Source organism: Equus quagga, chromosome 5 (assembly GCF_021613505.1).
Source record: "Equus quagga isolate Etosha38 chromosome 5, UCLA_HA_Equagga_1.0, whole genome shotgun sequence".
In the NCBI taxonomy this organism is placed as follows: domain Eukaryota; kingdom Metazoa; phylum Chordata; class Mammalia; order Perissodactyla; family Equidae; genus Equus; species Equus quagga.
The window spans coordinates 24694490-24714991 of NC_060271.1; the positions used below are offsets into that span (position 1 = coordinate 24694490).

Here is a 20502-nt window from a genome sequence, read left to right on the forward strand (position 1 = left end):
CTAGCCTAGAGCCATTGGTCCTCCTTCACTCAGCCCCTGCAGCCCTTTCTAGCCACCCCCCATCCCCAACTTTCCTTATCCTTCCTGCTCTGGGAACCACATTCTGCTTACCCTCCCCCAATACACTATGATGTACCAAATCTCTGTGCTATTGCTCGCACCCTTTTCTCTGCTTAAAGTGCCTTTCCTCCCTCTTGTCCACTTAGGAAGTGGACAACTCAGACTATCCCCTCCTCCAGGAAGTCCACAGAGCATTAAATATTCCCTCCCCTGTAACTGTTACGCCCATCCCAGTGTAGTATGACTTGTTTGTTTCTGTGTCTTGGCATCTTCACCATCTACCATAGCACCTAGGAAAGAGCAGGGTCTCAGCGACTGTATGCTAAGAGAATCAAGACATCACATTCTGCTAGGATAATACTGTCATCTTTCAGAGGGTTTTTTGGCCCAGCTCCACTGCCTAGCTGTGTTATGTTGGGCAAGTCACTATAGCTCTCTGAGCTCCTTCTTCATCTATAGAAGAGAAGTGACAGCACCTACCTCCTAGGAGTATCGTGAAAGTTGGATAAAGACAAGGCCTGCAATACACACAGAGCAGCGTCTGGTACACAGCGAGCACTCAGCTAGCAGCAGCTGTCACTGCTACCATGACCTCAGGTGCCCACTCCTCTCCCCTCCACTGGAGAAGGCAGAGCCCACAGGAGCCCCAGGAGCCACACATGGGGCTTCCCAGTCCAGAATCCCACACATCTGCTCTCTGCCTGACAGGCAGGTTGAAGGGAAAGAAATACAGGACACAGGCTTATTGGGAGTATAAAAATAGGACTTTTTTCTTTTCCTCATAATCACATCAATTATCAAAGAAAGAAACAGTATGTAACAAAAATACAAAGCTCTGGTGGATTTTTTTGTCTTTTTTTGTTTTTGTTTTGCCCCTCACCCATCCCTCCCCAACAGCCCCTTCCCAGGGAGCCCCTGGCCGAAGCCTGGATGCTGTCCCTGGGGTTGCCCTGGGGCTCAGGAGAACCGGTGGTCCAGGTCCCTCTGGGGGCTGGCCGAGTACGAGTAGGCCTTGCCCAATACCAGGCGGTCCCGCAGCAGCTTGAAGAAGGCGTAGTAGTTGCTGAAGAGGATGAGCGCCAGTGAGATGGTCTGGTGCCACTTTTCAGAGGACACTAAGGAGTACAGCTGGTACACAATGACGGCACCCTCGAGCAGCAGCAGGATGTTGAGGATCCGCAAGGGTTTGCTGAAAAAGAACTGCCCAGGAAAGAGTAGGCATGGACTGGAAAGGATGCTCCAGAAACCCGCCTCCTGGATGGGAGCTCTGGGTGGGCCAGGGGAGGGGACAAACTCTTGGGGTCTCATGCAGACTTGGGTGGGGGGGAAGACTTCATAGGATTGGGCATGGACTTTACCACCTCTCTGCCTTTGCTTGTGGTGTTCCTTCTGTCGAGACTACTGCTTCCCACATAAATTGTTTAAGATCCTATTCAACTTCTACCTCCGCCAGGAAGATTTTCTTGAGAGGTCTTATTTGCACTCTCAAACTTTTTCTGGTCTAAAATCCACATTGTTTTATATGTGGTCCTCCTGGGTACTCTCAGGCCTGAACAAATTAGAATCTTATGACATAGGCATGGAAACTTATTACAGACTCTACAGCCAGAGTCACCCACTACTTCATGTGTCACATCCCCAGCTAGGCCAGAAGCTTCCAGGGGACATAGCAATACCTCATTCTTACCTGGTGTTTACAGGGAAAGGTAGAGTGTAGGAACTCAAGAAGAATTTTCTGATCAGTTCAAAAGAGTAATCAATCTCTAGGGATCTTGATTCTGCAGAGGTCAAGGTACCTAAACCTCAAAAGCTGCTTACAGGATGGGAGGAGAGGTGGCAGGAAATGGGAGTCCAAGAGACCAGTATGCCAGGCTCGGCTCTGCACCTGACAGGCTGCAGGAGCTTGGGGAAGTCCCTTCCCTGTCTGGGCCTCAGGTTTCTCTACTGTGAAATGAAGAGATTCGTGCAGATCAATGATTTCTCAAACTGTGTTCCTTAGAGCCCCAGGTTCTGAGGAGGTCTTTTAGGGGCTATAGAAGTGGTGAGTGGGAAGTGAAGGGAGTTCCAACTCTTTCAAATAGAGCAGTGCCATGAGGTCCTATATATTAAAGTCTATATACTTTAGTCTATGACTGTGTTGGAAAAAAGGATTTTGATAGTAAAATAAATAAAATAGAGATCACTAGCCTAGAGGATTTTGAGCAGCCCTTTCATAGTGCTGAGTCCATGAGTCATTGCCATCAGTTCCCAAGTCTCCCAGTAAGGTACCCTTGAACAAGTTAAACTCTCTAAGCCAATTTCAGTACCTGAAAGTAGGGATAGCCCTGGCATTTCTCTCATACACAAGGTTCCATGAAAACTGAATGGGAGGGTGCGTGGGAAGTGCTTACCACAGTGCCTGGCATACTAGAAAGAATGCTGATGGTTATTATTTTCACCACCCAGAAGCCCTCCTTTTATTGTATGGTCTTTCCCAGCCAGTGTTTTCAAAGATCTGCTACCACGTGAGCTGCAGTTATGAAGTGATTATTTGTATGGCTGTCCTTGTGCTGCACGTGTGCATTGTCTTCCTTTGGATTTGGGAAATACTGAAAATAGCTTTTTCTTGCTGTGACATCACCTTCCTGCCTCACTGGGCCTCCTGCCCTCTAGATCAGGCCCCACCCATCCTTCCCAGGGGAGGAGACTCACGTGAAACCGGAAGTGGGAGACATCAGAGGGGACGGCCACGTTGTAGTGGCCCACTGCTTTGTAGACGTTCTTGCTGTGCTTCACCAGCACGCCCTGTGGCCACATGCATTCTTCAGTCCACCTGGAGGCACAGCCCAAGAGTGTCCCTTATGCCCAGCTCACCCACAAAAGGGGATACCAGAAGATTAGGCATGGGGTGACCACCAGGGCTCTACTCCCATTTCTCTCACTTAGACACAGTGACTTTCCTTTTCTGGGTCTCAGTTGCCTCCTCTGTAAAATGGGGTAAGAATCATGAGAAATTCACTGCACTGGGAGTCAGAAGGTGTAAGGCTGACATGAATGTCTGAGGGATTGTCAAGGAAACCCTTTTCCTTCTCTGGGGTCATTTTCTTCATCTAGCCTCCAAAAGGTCTCACCTCCAGCCTCCAATCGCCCACCACACAGCTGCCTGAGTGGTCTTTGTAAAATACCAAGCTGAGCCTGACTATTCTCCGACCAAAACCCTTTGAAGGTTTTCCGGCGTCCTTTGGGTCAAGTCCCCAAGGATTTGGCATGGGCTCTGAGGCCCTGTATGCCCTTCCATGACTGCCACCACAGACCTCATGCTGAAGCCATTCAGAGCTGTTTCTAGTTCCTCCAGCACACCTTAGTGCCTCGTGTCTCTGCATAAGTTGCTCCCTCCAACTGGACTGCCCTTCCTGATGCCTTATCCTTCTGGCAAGCTCTCTGTCATCTTTCAAAATCCAGGATCCTCCAGAAAGCCTTTCTCCAACTCCCCACAGAGTTCAGCATCCATTAACTCCTCCCTAAATCTCTTGCTACTGGTCCACTTTCCCCAATGTTTTGTCACTTATTTATTTCCCTGTATCCCTCACTAGTCTAGGAGCCCTTGAGGGAAGGGACGGTATCCAATTATCTCTGTGTCCTCAGAGCACACCACAAAGCTTGGCACAGAGAGGCCCCAGCGAGCATGTGAACGAGGTGGTGGGACCAGTGAGCTTTCTTCCAATGTTCTGCAAGATCTCCCAGGAACTCCAAGGATCCTGGGCCAGAGGACTGAGAATCACTGTCTGCAAGAAGCTCAATCTCACACTCCTGCCCTATTGATTCATTCATTTAAAAACAGTTATTGTGTTATACACAACACCACGGGTGAACCTCACAGACAATATGCTGAAGGAAAGAAGCTGGACCCAAGACTATCTACTGTATGATTTCATTCATATAAGTTGTAGAATGGGCAAAACTAATCTATGATGAAACAAAGTGGAAAGGTGGTTGTGGGGGGGGTAGGCAGTGGGGTCATTGGGAAGGGCCATGAGGAAATTTGCAGAGGGGCTGGAAATGTTCTATATTTTGATAGGGGGGTGGGTTACATGGCTGTACACACCTTTAACAAAACGCAAAGAATTGTACATCTTAAGATTTGTGCATTTCACTATATGTAAATTCTACCTTAAAAAAAGACTATGCACAAAAAACAAAAAAAAATTGCTGTGGCCCTATGAGAAGCCAGGCATTTTGCCAGGAGTGAGGAGATGACTGAGTGCCTGACAGGCAAGGACCCTGACCTCCAGAAGCCTGAGTCCTGGAATTACAGGCAAGTAACTGAGCAAACACAGCAGAAAGTGTCAGACGCAATGATCATGGGATTGTGGGAGCGCAGGGGAGGTGCACTGAACCCATCCTGGGTGGTCAGGGAAGCGCTCCCAGAGGAAGCAAAGCGCTAAAGGATGAATAGGAATTAATCAGAAAAGAAAGTTGGGAGGGCATTTCAGGCAAAACATGCATCACGTGCAAAAGCCTGGATACAAAAGTGCATTACAGAATTCAAGGATCCAAAGCGGTGTGGTCTGGCGAGAGCAGAGTGTGAGTTGGGGCATGGTAAGAGATGAGGCAGAAAAGGCTGGCAGCACCCAGTTCATCAGCTGGGAAGCCATGTGAAGGAGTCTGGATCTTATCTGTGGACCATGGTGAGCCATGGACAGGTATATCCTCATATTCAGCTGTGTTCTATCTTTCTACTCTTCCCTCCTCTCAGAGCCTGAGGCTAGGCCAAGCCCCACTTTGGCCCATTGGGCAATACTCATCCCCTGTCCTGGACCACCTGGACAGAGCCTGAGAGGGATCCTGATTGGCATGGAGGGCCAACACCAGGAGGCTTGGCCTCTGTGGCCTCCCTTTGCATCTCTGGGGGCCTACCTCTACAAACCTGTCCTAGGGGCCTCTTCTCTGCCAGGCCTTGTGCTGGGCCCAAGACTCAGATGTGATTCAGAGGTGGTCCCAGCCTTGAGGAGCTTCCAGTCTAATGGGGGAATACAGGCAGGAATATTAGTATAACTGGGTGAAAAGTATGTGATGAAAGGCTGTAGAAAAGCTAGGCACCATGAAGAATGAGCTGGATGGAGGGAGGACAGCCCAGCACCTCAGGGCTCCTGAGCAGGGTGGCTTCTGCCTCTGCTCTGGGTGCAGTGCCATCCTGCAGCTGACCATCTTCGCCCCACTCACCCTAACTATTTGTGTACATGGCTATCACCCACACCAGACTGAACGCCTCAGTCATTTCCTCCCTGTGTTTCTTCTTCCCTGGCCAGGGTTCACCATCAGCTACAACAGTACCATATCCTGTTACCAGACCGATGTTTCTAAGGCACACCTTGGAATGAGTCCCTCCATTGTTCAAAACCCTTCATAGCTGCCCTCTGCCTATAGGTCAAAGTCCAAGCTCCTTGGTATGGATTAGGTAGAAGTAAATGTCTGCTGAAAGAGATGACCTAATGACTGGATGAGTGAGCAGGTGACAGAGGAATGAAGCAATGAATGAATGCATAAGGAAATCAGTCAATGAGTGAATAAATAATAGTCAGAGAATGAGAAAGTCAATGAGTCTATGAATTTACTGCCTGCTCCCCTCCCATCTCTAGAACACTGCAAGTTACTCAAGGACAGGGAATGTGTCCATCTTGGGCCCTGCCATACCCTACTCTGGCCACAAGGCCTATGATACAAGTCATGCTCGATAACTATTTGCTGACTGAATGAATGAGTTGATGAGTGAGGCGAATGATTCCAGACATGGACCAGGAGGGCTGGGGTTGGACAGAGAAGGGCAGGGCCACTTACGGGTGCTGCAGCACGTTGGAGCACAGCGCTGGGTCCACCTTCTGCCAGCAGCCCAGGTGGGCAGCGGCCTTGTGCAGCAGGTCGCAGTAGCTGGCGGGCAGCAGGTGCTGCATGAGGATCACTGAGGTGCTGATGGACACCAGCAGGAAGAGCTCACAGGACCAGCGCTTGTCATAGTAATGTGTGTTCTGGGGGCAGCAGGAGGTGGGTGAGGCCCGGGACGCCATAATGGCCTCACTCCCTCCCCCTTCCCTGATTCTATCTGCCTCGGAGATCAGGAAAGCCCTGAAGAGACTTCAGGGTGGCCTGAAACCAAGGACCAAACACCTAATAAAGAAGGCTTAATCATGGGCTTGGACCTTGTGTCAACTACTCAGTTTTCTTCAAAGAAAAAGTGGTCCCACTGCCCACCGCTTGGAGCCTGTGTGCAGGCTCTGGGGTCCAAGAGACATGAGCTCAAATCTTGGCTCTCCTGCTTATTAACTATGAGATTCTGGGTGAGTCATTTCACTTGTCTGTGCTCTAGCTTCCTCATCTGTTAAATGAGGATAGGAGCGACCACCTCTGAGAAGCGTCAGGAGGCTTATAATACTCATGAAAGCTCCAGCACATTGGAGGTGCTCAACAGACATTAAGTCCTCTCAGCCTCCAATCATTTGGTGCGGTCCATCCTTGGAAAAACGTTTCAAGCCTACTGTCAGGTGCGGAGGTACCTTCCCAGAAGGCCATACAAGCTAGAGAGAGGGCACAGGCTTTTGGAGTCACTCAGATCCGGATGAATCCTGGCTTTCCTACTTAATGATAAAGCAGGACACTGTGACATGCCTGTGCCAAAACAGTCGCATTGAAATAATACAGTCACTGCTTTTTGTTATCGAGTATTACGAACAATGCCATGTCCCCGTCATTGGCTGGGTGGCCTTGTGCAGGCCACTTCCTTTCAGTGAGCCTTGTTCTCTCCACTCTTAAAATGGAAGCAGTAGTCATTCTAACTCCCAAGAGAACATAAAGGAATCTCATCAAAAACAGTAGAATGGTTTATGTAAGGAGGAGGGCTCTGTGGGGCAGGCAGCAGGGAAGGCCCCAGGGCAGCTCCTTGCCCTCCCTGAGTTGAGCTACGCACCTTCACGAACCAGACAGGCACAAAGGCCACATAATAGGCACTCAGCATGGAGCTGACCAGCACTTCCTTCATGCGCCAGTTGAAGTCCATCTTGAGGAACTCCACCTCGCTGCGGATGAGGCTGGGTGACAGGCAGCAGGCATGGGTGGGCATGGCGTCCGGGCCATACAGCTGCCGCGTGTGCTGTTTCCATGTCTCCCGCAGCGTCAGCAGGTAGTCCCGGCTCCGTGCCAGGCCACTGACTGCCTCTCGGGGACCCACGGAGGCCATGTGGCTGAAAAGGTTTGTCTTGCGGAGGTCACAGTTCAGCTGCAGGAACGGAATGTACATCCCAAACCTGCTGGAGAAGACGGTGGTGAGGGCAGGCCTGCCCATGGGCCAGGATCCCAACCCTCAGCCACTCAGAGAATCTTTTTTCCTCCCTGGGCCTTAGCTCTCTTGGCTGCTCAGAGGGGAGAATTTACCCATCCTTCTATCCATCCATCCTCCCATCCAATGGTCAGTCATTCAACACATGTATTAGCATTGAAGGCATGCCAAGCACTGTGCCAAGCATTGAGATACAGTCAGAAGCAAGAGACAAGCCCCTGCCCTAAAAGTCTCTTGCTGACTAACCGTAATCATAACAGCCCATGTTCACTGGGCACAACTGATGTTCCAGACACTGGACTAAGTGCTCTACATACATTCTCTTCTTTTGTTGCTCCTAAGAACACCATGAGTTAGGTGCTGCTACTTTGTGCCCTTTCCAGCTGAGGAAGCTGCGGCTCAGACAGGTCAAGCGGATTCCCAAAGGTTACACAATTAGTAAGGAAGTAAGAGAGCTGGGATTCAAACCCTGAACTGTCTGCTACCAAAGATCAAGATGGATACTCAACAAATACTATGAGTAATTAATTGATTAAAAATGTACACAGTACCACAAAAGAGAGGTGTAACTTGTCAAGGGTGCCGATGCTAGAGGCAGCTCTTTAGTTTGCAGAGGGCAGTGGAACAGTATTTGTGTACCTCGTGTGTGCCAGGCACTGAGATGGGCCCTTGAACAGTACGAGTTCCTTCCCCTGAGCAGCACCCTTAGGTCAGGCCTGGAGCTAATTACTCAAGGGGTGTTTTGAGGGTGTGGCTGGTATCATTTGAGGAGAAAACTAGATGGACTCATAGCTCAGAAGAGTAGGTAATTATAAAAAGCAGGGAAGTGGCAAGCACAGCTCATGGAACATCATAATGAGTGCTCGTTACAGGCATTCTTTGTTTTAGCTTGTGGCCTCTCAATTTCCCAGGTCTCCAACACACAAGTTCAGAAGGGTCCCTGGGCTGCCCCCTGCAGTTAGGGCCAATGAGAATGCTGTTTCTTCATCAACAGTAATTTTCTCTTTTCCTTTTTCCTCAGGTTCCATGAAGGGATATATGAGTGTCCTTGGGCAAGCAATGAACCTCTGTGGGTCTTTGCTTTCTGGTCTATAAAATGGGGATGCTACCATTCTCCTTGGGGTAAGGTTAAGTAAGATACCTTAGAGAACTGTGGTTGAGAGCATAACTTTTGGGGTGACGTAGGCTACGATTAAAATCCTAGCTCTGCCATTTACTAGTGCTGTGATTTAGGGCAAGTTAGCTAACCTCTATGAGCCTCAGTTTCCTTAAGTTATACAGCTTGTATTGATTCTCTAGGCTCTGCCAGGCATTCTGCTAGTGTTTTCATAAATACTCTCTTTTAATTCTTACAACAACCCCCAGCATGGTGTCTGGCCCAGAAGATCAATACAATTTTGTTTAGAAAAGAAAGAGGCCAGTGATTCTGTGGGACAGAAAAGAAGACTGAAATGAGATTCCCAAAACACTCTTCAAGATACCTTGTGGGAATGAGGGGGTGGGGCACCTACATGAACACATAAGGGATTCAGACTCAAACTTAAGGGCGAGCACTTAAGAAGCTCCCTGGCTTGGCCTCTAAGAAGGACTGTAGATACAATTAGATTATTTGGTTACAGCAAGTGACTGCTCTGACAGGTCACAAGTTAGAAGCAACTTCACATGCAAGATGGCAGATTCCCTCTCAGCCTCTCCACCCAAGATATGACAGTGTAAAAGCAGAAAATAAATCCACATCAAAAAAATGAATGGGAGTCGGAATTATCAGCACACAAGCGATTTTGACAAATTTAGAAAGCAGACAAAAACGGTGACAGAGAAGGAAGGAAGCCACCGTCTAGAGCAGCACGATCCAACAAAAATACAATGGGAGTCACATGTAATTTTAAATTTTCTAGTGGCTACCTAAAAAAAGAGATCAAATTAATTTTAATACTCTATTTTACTTAACCCATTATATGCAAAGTATCACCATTTCAACATGTAGTCATTATTTATGCATGAGATGTTTTACGTACTTTCTTTTCTCGTACTAAGTCTTCAGAATCGGGCGTATATTTTAAACTTATAGCACATCTCAATTCAAACCAGCCTATTTCAAATGTTCAATAACAAGAGGCAGCTGGAAGCTAATAAACCAGATGGTACAGGTCTAAAACATGCCATGAGAAGGCCGCGTTGGGGGTAGGAGCTAACCTGCCCAGAGTGACCCAAGAGAGACTCTGGTTTGAAGTAGGTGCATGTGATAGAGGGTAGAAGTGAGAAGCAGGCTGAACAACTGGGATTAAACAAAGGTCTGTATTTACTTATAAGAGTCAGTCCTTTTATTTTCCTACACACCTCTCACAACCCACCCTGAAGGATTCTTCTCTAAAGAAATTGAATAAATTATCTGAGGAGGATTGAAGTCTCTAATGGGGGCATCCTAGAGTAACACCCCTGACCCTTCTGGCCTATGGGGGCCCACAGCCTGACAATTAGCACCTCACTCACTCAGCCTAAAGCAAGCCTGCCAGTCAGTGCGCCCTGCCCATGAACTTAGAATTCCAGTTAAACCTCCCCCTCATGTACACAATGGCACAGGGAAAGAAAATGCACTCAAGCTACTCAGTTCTTCATTCTTCAATATAAATAGACAACCAAAGAAACCAAGTACATTTTAAGAACTAGCAGTATAAAACAGAAAAATTGATCCTAGTGGAAAGACAAAATTGAGGAAACATAAGAGATTTTTAAAACAAGAACAGAATGCTATGAGAAAAGAACAATCAGAAAACAAGAAAGAGGCCTTAGAGATGAAAAATATGATTGCTGAAAAAAATCTCAATAAAAAAGCTGGAAGGTAAAGTTGCGGAAATCTTCCTAAAGGCAAAGTAAGAGAGACAAAAGACAGAGAGAGAAAGAAAGAGACAGAAACAGAAAAAGAAAGGGGGGGGGGGGAAGGAGAGGGAGAAAGGGAGAGAGATGAAAAATATGAGGGAAAATATAAGAGAAACAGATGACCAATCTATGAAGTCTACCATCTGATGAAGAGAAGTCCCAGGGAGAATAGAAAAAAATCGAAGGGAAGATATCATCAAAGAAATAATAGAAGAAAATCTCCCTGACCTGAAGAAATACCCAAATCTCCAAGTTAAAAAAGTCCTAGAGTACTATAAGATGAATGACAAAAGTTCCACACCAGACACATCCTTGTGAAATTTCAGATAATCAAAAGATAAACAGAATATTCCTAAAAGCTTTCAGAAAGGAAAAAACAAGTCATCTATAAAGTACTTGGAATCAAACTGGTATCAAACTTCTCATTAGAAACACTGGATGCTGGAGACAATGAGCAATATCTTCAAATTCTGAGAGAATATGAAATTGAACCTAGAAATCTATATTTAGTTGAACCATCAATCAAGTACAAGGGCAGAACAAAGACATTTTTAGACATGCAAGGACTCAGAATGTATATACCTCCCACATACCCATTGTTAAGGAAATTACCTGATAATGTACTCCAGCAAAATAAGGGAGAAAACCAAGAAAGAGGAAGACATGGGATCCAGGAAACAGTGGATCCAACCCAGGAGGGCAGCGAAGGGAAGTCCCAGGCTGAGAGCTGTATAGCAGGCCTAAAGAGCAACCACTCCAGACTGGAGCAGGAGGATGGAGGGCTCCAGGAGGGATGTCTTTGGGGGGGAAAATGGACTCCAGGCAACAGGTAGCATGATTGAGAGGCTGGATAAACTTGAGGATATGATGAAGGCCCATCATTCTTTTGTCAACAAGAAAAAAGAAAGGCAATTAGAAACTCCAAGAAAAACAAAAAGCTGTATAAGAGCTACAATCTAAATATGAAGCAAACTAAAATGTGGCATGATTTTAAGCAACTGATGGAATGTAAGAAAAGAGAAACCATTTGACCTTGTCACTAGGAACATTCTTTTTTTAAGAGGCCCAAGATTATTAGTCGGTAACTATAGAGAAGGAATGCACACTACTTGGCCCTGTAGTGAACGATATTTTCATACTCATAATAATATCAAGGCTACTTATTGGTTTTTAATTTTTAGAATTAGCCTTAGACAAAGAATGGAAGACTTAAATGTGGTTATATAGGAGAATGTTAATGTCAAGCTTGACAATATAAAAGTAAGAATACAGCTGCCAGGAAGTGAGGAGGAAGAGGGGAGGAAAAGAGGATGGGTAGGGTTCCTAATATTATCATCTTACATAAAAGGGATTAAGATACCGACTATTGTTGATGAAGTAAAAAATACAGGCATACTCATAGTACTGAAAAAGATAACCAATAAAAAACTAAAAATAACAATAGTTATCAAATACTGGAAACAGTATGGCTGAAAGGGTGAACTAAGTTTTCATCTGTCACTGCAGGGAATCCATGTATGTGGGCGTGTATGCGTGCATGCCGTGTGTGTGCAGTATGCTTGTATATGCACAGACCATTTATTTCCAGGATATACAAGAAACCAGAAACGTTGGTGGTTACCTCTTAGAAGGGAAACTGGTAGCTGGGAGATAGGAGTCAAGAGGAGCCCTTTTCATTCTATATTCTTTTACACATTTTGAATTTTAACTATGTAAAGCTACTATCCAAGTATAAAATCAATCAATAAATTTTTAAAAAGAATAAACAAAGGTACAAGAATACTGGAATTATAGAGGTAACTGAAAAAACACTTAAAACTGGAAACAGTGAAAGAGACTGCTTTTGAGAAGTGGGACTAAAAATCTGGAGGGTAGGGTTGGAAGCTGTTTTTTATCCTAACCTTTTTAGCACTACTGGATTTGATTTTTTGTGATATACTTGTCTTATATTAATAAAAATTAGTAATAAAAAAGAAAGAAAATATGAACACTGGGTAATGCCTGTATTCAGGGAGAATGGACTCACCAGGAGTAAGCAGAGAGTGTCAAATTAAGATGACTGTTGACAGGTCTAACCAGTACAAACCTTGGAGGGCCATTTGTTAATATCTCTCAAAAATGTAAATGGACATACTTTTCGGTGCAGTAATTCTACTTCTGGGAATCTGACGTACAAAAGTACTGGACAAGTGTGCAAAGATGTATGCAAAAGAATGTTCCCTGCTTCACTGTTTCCAACAGGGAAAAGCTAGGAACAACTCAAAAGTCCACCAACAGAAGACAAAACAAATTGTAAAAAATCTATACAATGGAATATTATGAGGCCATTAAAAAAAACAAGGCAGATCCATATGTATTGCCATGGAAAAATATCCAAGTTATATGATCATGTGACAAATGTAGTAAATTGTATCATGCATAGATTAACCCCACTTTTGTTTTAAAAAAGGATGTGTGTATGTACTTGCACAGAAAAAATTTGGAAGGATATGCTGCAAATAATGGTTCTCGAGAGGACTGAGATTATGTGGGACTTTCATTTTCTATGTTAAAAGCTTCTTTAAAGTTTAATGTTTTTATGTGACACGTGTGTCACTCTTATAATTAAAAACTAGTTAGAATTGAAGCAAGTGTGATGGAGCTCCTCTCATGACTGTACCCTTTCGGTCACGCAAGGCAGAGAGGGAGGAGTGTCCGGCTCTGAAGTTTCCCAGGAAACAGCACTGGCCCAGGCTGAGGAAGTCCGTGAACTACAAAGTCCAGGGGTGGGGAAAGGCCTGTTAATGCCCAGGCAGCCAGGAGCCTGCCCCAGGAACAGCCAGAGTAGATATCTTGCCAAAGCCTTCCCCAATCCTAGGCCAGAAAGGGGCAGTCCTGGGCTCCGCCCAGATTATCTTTCCATCCTCAACAATCTGGGTTCTGGCAAGACGGAGGGAGTAAGCAAAACAGACACTAAGACAGACATATACACATGCACGTGCAGATACACACACAGAAACACGCACTCACGCAGGTGCTTGCATGCACACAGACCTGGGGGAGGCACCAAGAGATTACATAAATACCCAGATACACAAAGAGACAAAGAACCAGAGAGAGAGAAAAGGAAGAGAGAGGGAAGACAAAGCCCGTGCATTGCCCCTCAGCATCGTTCCTTTGGGGTATACACTCAGATCTGAGTCCCATTCTGACTGCCCCCTTGGTGGCACCTTGGGTAAATTATGCCATCTCAGTTTCTGCTCCTGCAAAAGGCGGCTAATCATTCTGATCTCAGGGGGATGCTATCAGACAATTTGAGGCAATATTGTTGCTGCCCTGCCTGTGACTCTTCCAGGTATGGGGGCCTGATGACCCAGCCACACTCAGGGCAGAGGTCAGGAGCCGGGTGCTAGGCAGTGAGGGGTACTCACGGATAGCAGAGGAACAGGAGGTTCAGGAAGGAGTAGGTCCTGAAGAGGTGGATGAGGGAGCGGCACAGACTCCAGCCTGTTGCCGTGAGAACGGTGAAGCGGGTGAGGAACAGCAGGATGGAGCGAAAGAGGGTGACCTTCCCCCTCTGAGAAGCCTGGGTCAGGGCGAGATAGGACGGGATGGGGCCTTGGATGGAGGCCACAGGGGCTGTGCCCAAATCCCACCCAGCATGGCCTATGATCCCACCCAGGGAAATGTGGGGCAACAAGTTGGGCAGAACCTGTCAAGGCGAATCCTTTTCCTCAACACCCAGTAAACTCCAAGAGCTGATAGGATGTGAGTAATGCTCTTCAATCAAGTCCAAAGGGGGCCCCAAGGAAATGCCTCAGGGTTGAAGGGCTGGGTATGTCTCCTTGGCACTCCCAGGGGGAGAGGGGAGTCCCAAAGTTCCCAGTCAGCCTCTAGGACCCAATCACCTCCTTCACGATGGACCCAATGAAGCGGCGGCCCAGAACGATGGTGGTCACCATCAGCAAGTTGAAGTCGATCAGGTGGAAATTCTGTCAGGGGGCAGAGGCTAGGGTTCACGTGGGCCCCCTGCCCATACACAGGCTTTTCTCATACTCACCTCCCCCTGCCCAGTCCTTTCCATAGGGCTTGTCCCCACTGTCTGACCTTTATAGGCCTCTAGCTGAGTCAGGCCAGGAAACTACCTAGAGGAGTGGAACAGGACCCAGGAGGGAAGTGGGACAGTCCCTGGAGATGAGAGAGTGGTGTGTGAACCCTCTTGCTCTGATCACCTGTGTCTCTCTCCCTGAACCTCTCTTTCTGGATGGACATCTTTCCACTCCTTGAAACACTCACATATACCCGTGGTTCATCTCCCCCACAGGATTTAAGACTGCACTCCTTTGGGCAAAATGTGTGTCAGATTCATCTCTGCTACCGTTACAATGCCTAGTGTGGTACTGAGCACATTAGGGGTGAGTGTTCAGGAATCGTCAGTTTTCTGTTCCTTCTACACCTCCCATGGCTAGCAGGAGGCCAAGCATACAGGGCACTTAGTAATCGATGTTAAACTGAAACCAAACGTCATACACACACACACACACACACACACACACAAACACACACACGGCTGATCCTAGCTGACCACCTACCGGGGGGGGGGGGGGGGGGGGGGGGGGGGGAGGATACCACCACACTGTCTTGTAGATGTTGATGTAGTGGACGAAGAGGGCTATGAGCTGGCAGAAGAAGAGCTGTAACTCAAACAGAATGCTGGCCTGGACGGGCAGCTCGGGGATCTTGCAGTGCTGTAGGGGCACGACCGTCTGGGTGGCCAATGGGGGGCTGGAGAGGCCCGTCCCAGAACTGCTCCTGGGGATGGGGAGGGAACAACATCAGGAGCTGACCTGAGAACTCTACCAAGAAGGGCTTCTGGGGCACAGGATTGCAGGGTAGGATCAGAAAAGCAGCTCACGGCAAGGATGGAGTCCTCCTAATCCTGCGGGTCAGACAAAGCAGCTGACACAGGCTTCTCCTATCCCTAACCTTATTCAGGCTTTCCAACATTCCCGAGGAAGGAGAGAATTATTAGGTCCACTTTACAGATGAGGAAAAGGAGGCCCAAAGATGGGAGACAATTTGTCAAAGTCACCAGCAAGTTAGGAGCAGAATTGTAACTGGAATCCAAGCCTTTGGGCTTATGACACTATGTCCCACTGCATCTGTCCAAGTGACTACCCTCTGGGTCTTCTCTGCTGCTCAATGACCTCTAAGCCCCCACCCAGCACCTGGGGTATCACATCCTAGAGCCCAGTCAGGTAGAGCTTTGTCCATACTGCCTGTCAGCCCACAGTAAGGGGCAGGAGGGGAAGGTGGTTTACCTGGTGCGGGAACGGACACTGGTGACTGATGCGCTGGAAGTGTGGCTCCCACCAGAGCCTCCTGAGGATCCTGGCTCACAGAGCGGATTTCGACAGTAGGATGTCCTGTTGGGACCTCTTCGTCCTCCTGTGGGGCTCGACATAAGGTAGATCCTCAAGCCAGAGGGCATGTATCAAGGATAACAGCAATGATCCTGGCTACCAGTTACCTAGTGTCTCATTTCATCATTTAATGCTCACAGAGACCTATGGTCTGGTCCCAGCCTACCTCTTCAACTTCATCTACTGTTCTCTGCCTCACCCCCATGCTTTAGTCATCGTGGCCTTTCTCTCCTTAAACAAACCAAGCTTGCTGCTACCTCTTGCACTTGCTGCATCCTCCATGTGGAGAGCCCTTCCCTGACTGGCATTTTTGAAGTATCTGCACCCATCACTCTCTATCTTATTTTTTTCCCTTATTTCTCTTTTTTCCATAACAGTTCACCCTTGGAATTTACCTTATTCATTTGTTAACATGTTTATTGTCTGTCTTTCCCACTAGAACAGAAGGTCAGTGAGGTCAGTACTCTTATCTGTCTTTTTCACTGTTGTATCCCCTCCCCTGCCACAGTGTTGAGCACAAAGTGCGTGCCCAATAAGTATATGTTGATGAGTGAATGAACTCAGCAATGTAGGTTTTTCACAGATTAGGAAACTGAGTTTACATTGTGTCACAGGCAGTTCGGAAGTCTGGGCCCTGTGCTCTCAGCTCTGATGTGCATTGCCCCATTCCAATACTACAAGTTCCCACAGGCTTACAATTCTGGGCACCCTTGAGACAGCTTTTTCCTCTAGGGCCCTGAGATCCAACTCAATGGCATCCAGGTGTCTTGTGGTCAGGACCCAGGGCCTGAGCACAGGGTCAAGGATGTGGGCTCTGGGACAATGGCTGTGGTTGCGGACCTAAAACTTGGACCTCCAACCTATTTCCCTAGGCTCCCAGGCACCAACCTGCACATAGATCCTGCACACAGCTCCCAAGTACCATCCTAATCAAAGTCATAGCCTTGTTCATACCTCCTTATGGCAACACCGCAGCCCACACATACACACCCCTTGCCCTAGCTCCTCAGGCTGGAAGCTTTTCACAGACGCCTCCAAAAAGTACTTGTTCAGGAACTGTGCCCCACCAGCTCGTAACCCAGAAGCTCTGTGCATACACTATTATACCTGGCTTAAAAAGCACCCCCCTGCCCACACAGAGACACATGCTTAGTCCAAAAGCTCTGCCCACACCTACTCTCCTCTCTTTAGAAGCTCTGCACCCACATAAAGCCCCTCAGCCCAGAAGCCCCGCCTACACACAACTGTCAGCCCAGAAAACCCGCCCACAAGCCAATAAAAGCTCTCTCTGCCCAGAAGCCCCGCTCCAGAATAGGCTCCCTTAATCTGGAAGATCTTCTTCCCTCCCCATCGCCCCTAGTACAAAGCCCCTACAGCCCAGAAACTTCGCGCCCGCAGAAGTGCCTACAGCCCAGGAGCTCCGCCCTTAGCACTAAGGCCCCGCCCACCGCTAAGCCCGGCCCCCACTTCCAGCCCTGGTCACCGGGTCCTCACCAAAGCCCAAGCCCCTACAAGCCCTCTTCATTTTGGAAGCCCCGCCCATCACACCAATGTCCCGCCCCGACAACAGAGGTCCCACCCCGCAAGACGACAGGAGGGGGCGGGGTCCCTCTGCGCCCCTCATCCCCTCCCCCTCCCCTCGCCGGATCCTGTCCGCGTGGGGGAGCAATTAGCAGCCTGGCCATCCTAACCCCCGCGCCCGCCCGTTCCCCGGCCGAGCCGGACCCGCTCCGCTCACCCATCTCCTCCCCCCGGCGCTCTCCGCTTCGCCGCCGCAGCTCCTGCGGGCAATATGTCGGAGGCGACGGCGGCCGGGAGAGGACTAACCGCCGCAGCCCAGTCCCCGGGTATCAGCTGCGCGCTCCCGCCTCGCCGCCAAATTTGCATACAAGGCGGGCTACAAGCTGGGGGCGCGCTTCTTAAAGGGGCCGCCCGGACCAAGGCGGTGCCGCACGCTCTTTGTCTGGCGGTCCCCTACGCCCTTCCTGCAGCTGCTGCTGAAGAAACCCAAGAGGCAAAGAAACCCACCTCCTGCTCTTCTCTTGCGTGCCTTCTCCCGGCATCTCTTCAGGTCCAAGGGAGGCGACCGGAACGGCCTCTTGTCTCGGTTCCTGCCCGAGATGGACTGTACCCATGAGTGGCCCACAGGTGTCACAAACTCAACGCGTCCCAAATTGGGCTTTCATCTGTCTTCAGTCTTCTTGCTCTTTAGTCCGTCCCAGTGAAAACCTGAGAGTCATTTCCCCCTTTCCCTCGGCCCCCAAATCCAATCTTTAATCTAGCCTTGCTGACCCTAAATCCTAATAATTTCTCACATCTGACCCTACTCTCCTGCCACCGCCTTAATTCAAATCCTGACTCCATCGGTCCAGAACCTTGAAATCTTGTTTCTTGCTCTTTAAATGAGCCTGGTAATATTCACCTTATAGGTCTTGGTGATGGTTAAATGAGATAATGCGTGTAAAACAGAGTGTACTTTAATAAATGTTAGCCATTATTATTATTCTGATGAATGGCAAGCACTTAACACAGAAGAAGCACTCAATAAATGAGTTACTACTACTGTTACAATTTCTTCCCTCACAAGATTTAATCACCTGTCTTAATCACCTGGTAGTCCCATCACTTAGCACCGTCCCATCACTTAGCACCGTGTTTGGCACATAACAGACATCAACATTCAATTAGTTGAATGGATTAATAGATATTGAATTAATAGATATTCACAGAGCTAACAGTTAAGTGGGAGGAGATGGACATAAAGTTAGTAAATTCTGTAGTACGTCAGAAGGGAATGATTGCTATGGAGGAAAACAGGAAAGGGGGTTGGGAGGTTGCAATCTTAAACAAGGCAGTTTAGAGTAGGCTTTACTGAGAAGGTGACGTTTGGGCAAACTGCTGAAGGAAATGAGTGAATCAGTCGTGCAGATATCTGGAGAAAGGGGTAATTCAGGCAGAGGGAAAAGTCAGTGGAAGGGCCTTTAGGCAGGAGCATCTCTGGTGATTAAGAAACAGCAAGGAGGCCGGGGTGGCTTGGGTGGAATAGACATGAGAGAAGAACATGGGAAAGGATGGACCACACAGGGCTGTGTGGCTTTTACTCTGAATGAGATGTGGAGCTATTGTAGGGTTTGAACTTCCGTTTTTAAAGAATCTCTCTGGTTAATCTGAGAATAGACTGCAGGGGCACAAGGGTGGGAGCAGGGAGACCTGACACGAGGCTATGGCAATGATCTTCTCAAGAAGTGGTGGTGGTTTGTACCAGATTGGGTGAGGTGATGAGACATGGTGAATTCTGGATTTGAAGGTAAAGTCAACAGGATTTGTTGACAGATTGGATACGTGTGTGGAAGAAAGAGAAGATGAAGGACGACTCCAAAGTTTTTAACCTAGGCAAACGGAAATATGGAGCTTAATTCAACACATACACATCTATTAAATTATAGATTTTACGCCAAGTCAGGCCTTCCCTTCTGAGGGGAAAGAGGCCCAGGAAGGGAGAATGACTGGATCACAAAGCAGAGGAGAAATCAGGACTGAGATTTCTTTTTCCAGTGAAAGAAATTCTGGTAGAGGGGCTGGCCCAGTGGCACAGCTGTTAAGTGCGCACGTTCAGCTTTGGTGGCCCAGGGTTTGCTGGTTCGGATCCCGGGTGCGGACATGGCGCCACTTGGCACACCATGCTGTGGTAGGCGTTCCACATATAAAGTGGAGGAAGATGGGCATGGATATTAACTCAGGGCCAGTCTTCCTCAGAAAAAAGAAGAGGATTGGTAGCAGTTAGCTCAGGGCTAATCTTCCTCAAAAAAAAAAAAAAAAGAAATTCTGGTAGAAGAACCGGTTCTGGCCTCTTTAGAGTACTGAATTTGAAATATATCTTGTTAATTTCTGAACTTCCCAAGGCCTAACACTGCCTGGCACATGACGGGCATTCAATAAGTATTAGTTCAGTTGAATTGAGGTAGTAGGGAACTGGCTCTTGAAAGAAAGGCCAGTTGGGAAGGGAAGCTAAATGCTTACAGGAATATGCCGTAGAAGACAGGCCGGGCCATTCCTGGGAACTCATTTCAACTCAGCTCAACAAACATCTTTGAGCATCTATTATATTCTGGGCACTGAGAAAACAGAGGTGCCGCTCATCATTGGAGGAGGCAGAGAGGAGAATCAGTAAATTATGGCACAGTGTGATAACAACAGCAGGATGTAGCAAGTTCAGAGGTGGATGGAAGGTGACCAACTCTGAAGGGGGATGTAGTCATGAGAAGGCTTCATGGGAAATGACTTTAGAGCTAGTTTATGAGCGATGACTAGGAGTTCGCTTGTTCTACTCCTTTGGGATGAAGCAGTAGCTTGAGTCTGGTAACTGCCTTACTGGGGTTGGTGGCAGGGGAATGTCTTGCTGTATATATATTGTATGGAAGGTGCTGGATCTTGGACATGACAAATACTCAGAAAATGTCCACTGAATTGATTTGAGGGCATTCACACAGCCCGGTGTAATGCATAAGGCCACTCAAATGGACTGCTATGCATGTGACCCATGATCTGTGGCTCCCGCCCATCTCGTACAGGTGGACTATTGATTTCACCTGCCCAGCATCCATTCCTCCTTCTGGTAGGAACACTCTGATTTTCCCTCGGGGAACTAACCTTCCTCCCACTCTCAGTCCACGTGGTTTGGTGGGGCTGCCTTACTCGGCAGTTCCGGTGTGGGCTGATGACCCTGGTCAGGCAAATCAATGCATTCCATCTCTGCCACTGCAGGCTACAATGACTGGTTAGGGGTGAAGGGACATGTTGGTGACCCAAGTCAGGCCAAATGAGATGCAATCCTAGGATTTATGCTAGAAC

The 20502-nt window shown here is 47.9% G+C and overlaps 1 protein-coding gene across 1 annotated transcript; it reads right to left on the reverse strand.

Moving 5' to 3' along the window:
* Window positions 1-802: 802 nt before the first annotated feature.
* Window positions 803-17499, reverse strand: TMEM39B (transmembrane protein 39B). The gene is made up of 9 exons (XM_046663540.1): window positions 17390-17499; window positions 15550-15676; window positions 14821-15040; window positions 14137-14220; window positions 13660-13814; window positions 7001-7337; window positions 5878-6065; window positions 2752-2872; window positions 803-1260 (listed from the first exon to the last, which is right to left on the reverse strand). Exons 1-9 carry the CDS (start codon window positions 17391-17393, stop codon window positions 1018-1020), a joined length of 1479 nt encoding a protein of 492 aa, XP_046519496.1. The 5' UTR covers window positions 17394-17499; the 3' UTR covers window positions 803-1017.
* Window positions 17500-20502: the final 3003 nt, after the last annotated feature.

Excerpts from the sequence above, each read along its gene's own strand:
- TMEM39B (XM_046663540.1), bottom strand. Across the intron at positions 15,041-15,549 it reads AGTGTCCGTTCCCGCACCAG|GAGCAGTTCTGGGACGGGCC; the intron begins GTAAACCACCTT and ends CCCCATCCCCAG. Across the intron at positions 7,338-13,659 it reads CTCCTGTTCCTCTGCTATCC|GTTTGGGATGTACATTCCGT; the intron begins GTGAGTACCCCT and ends CTTCTCCAGCAG.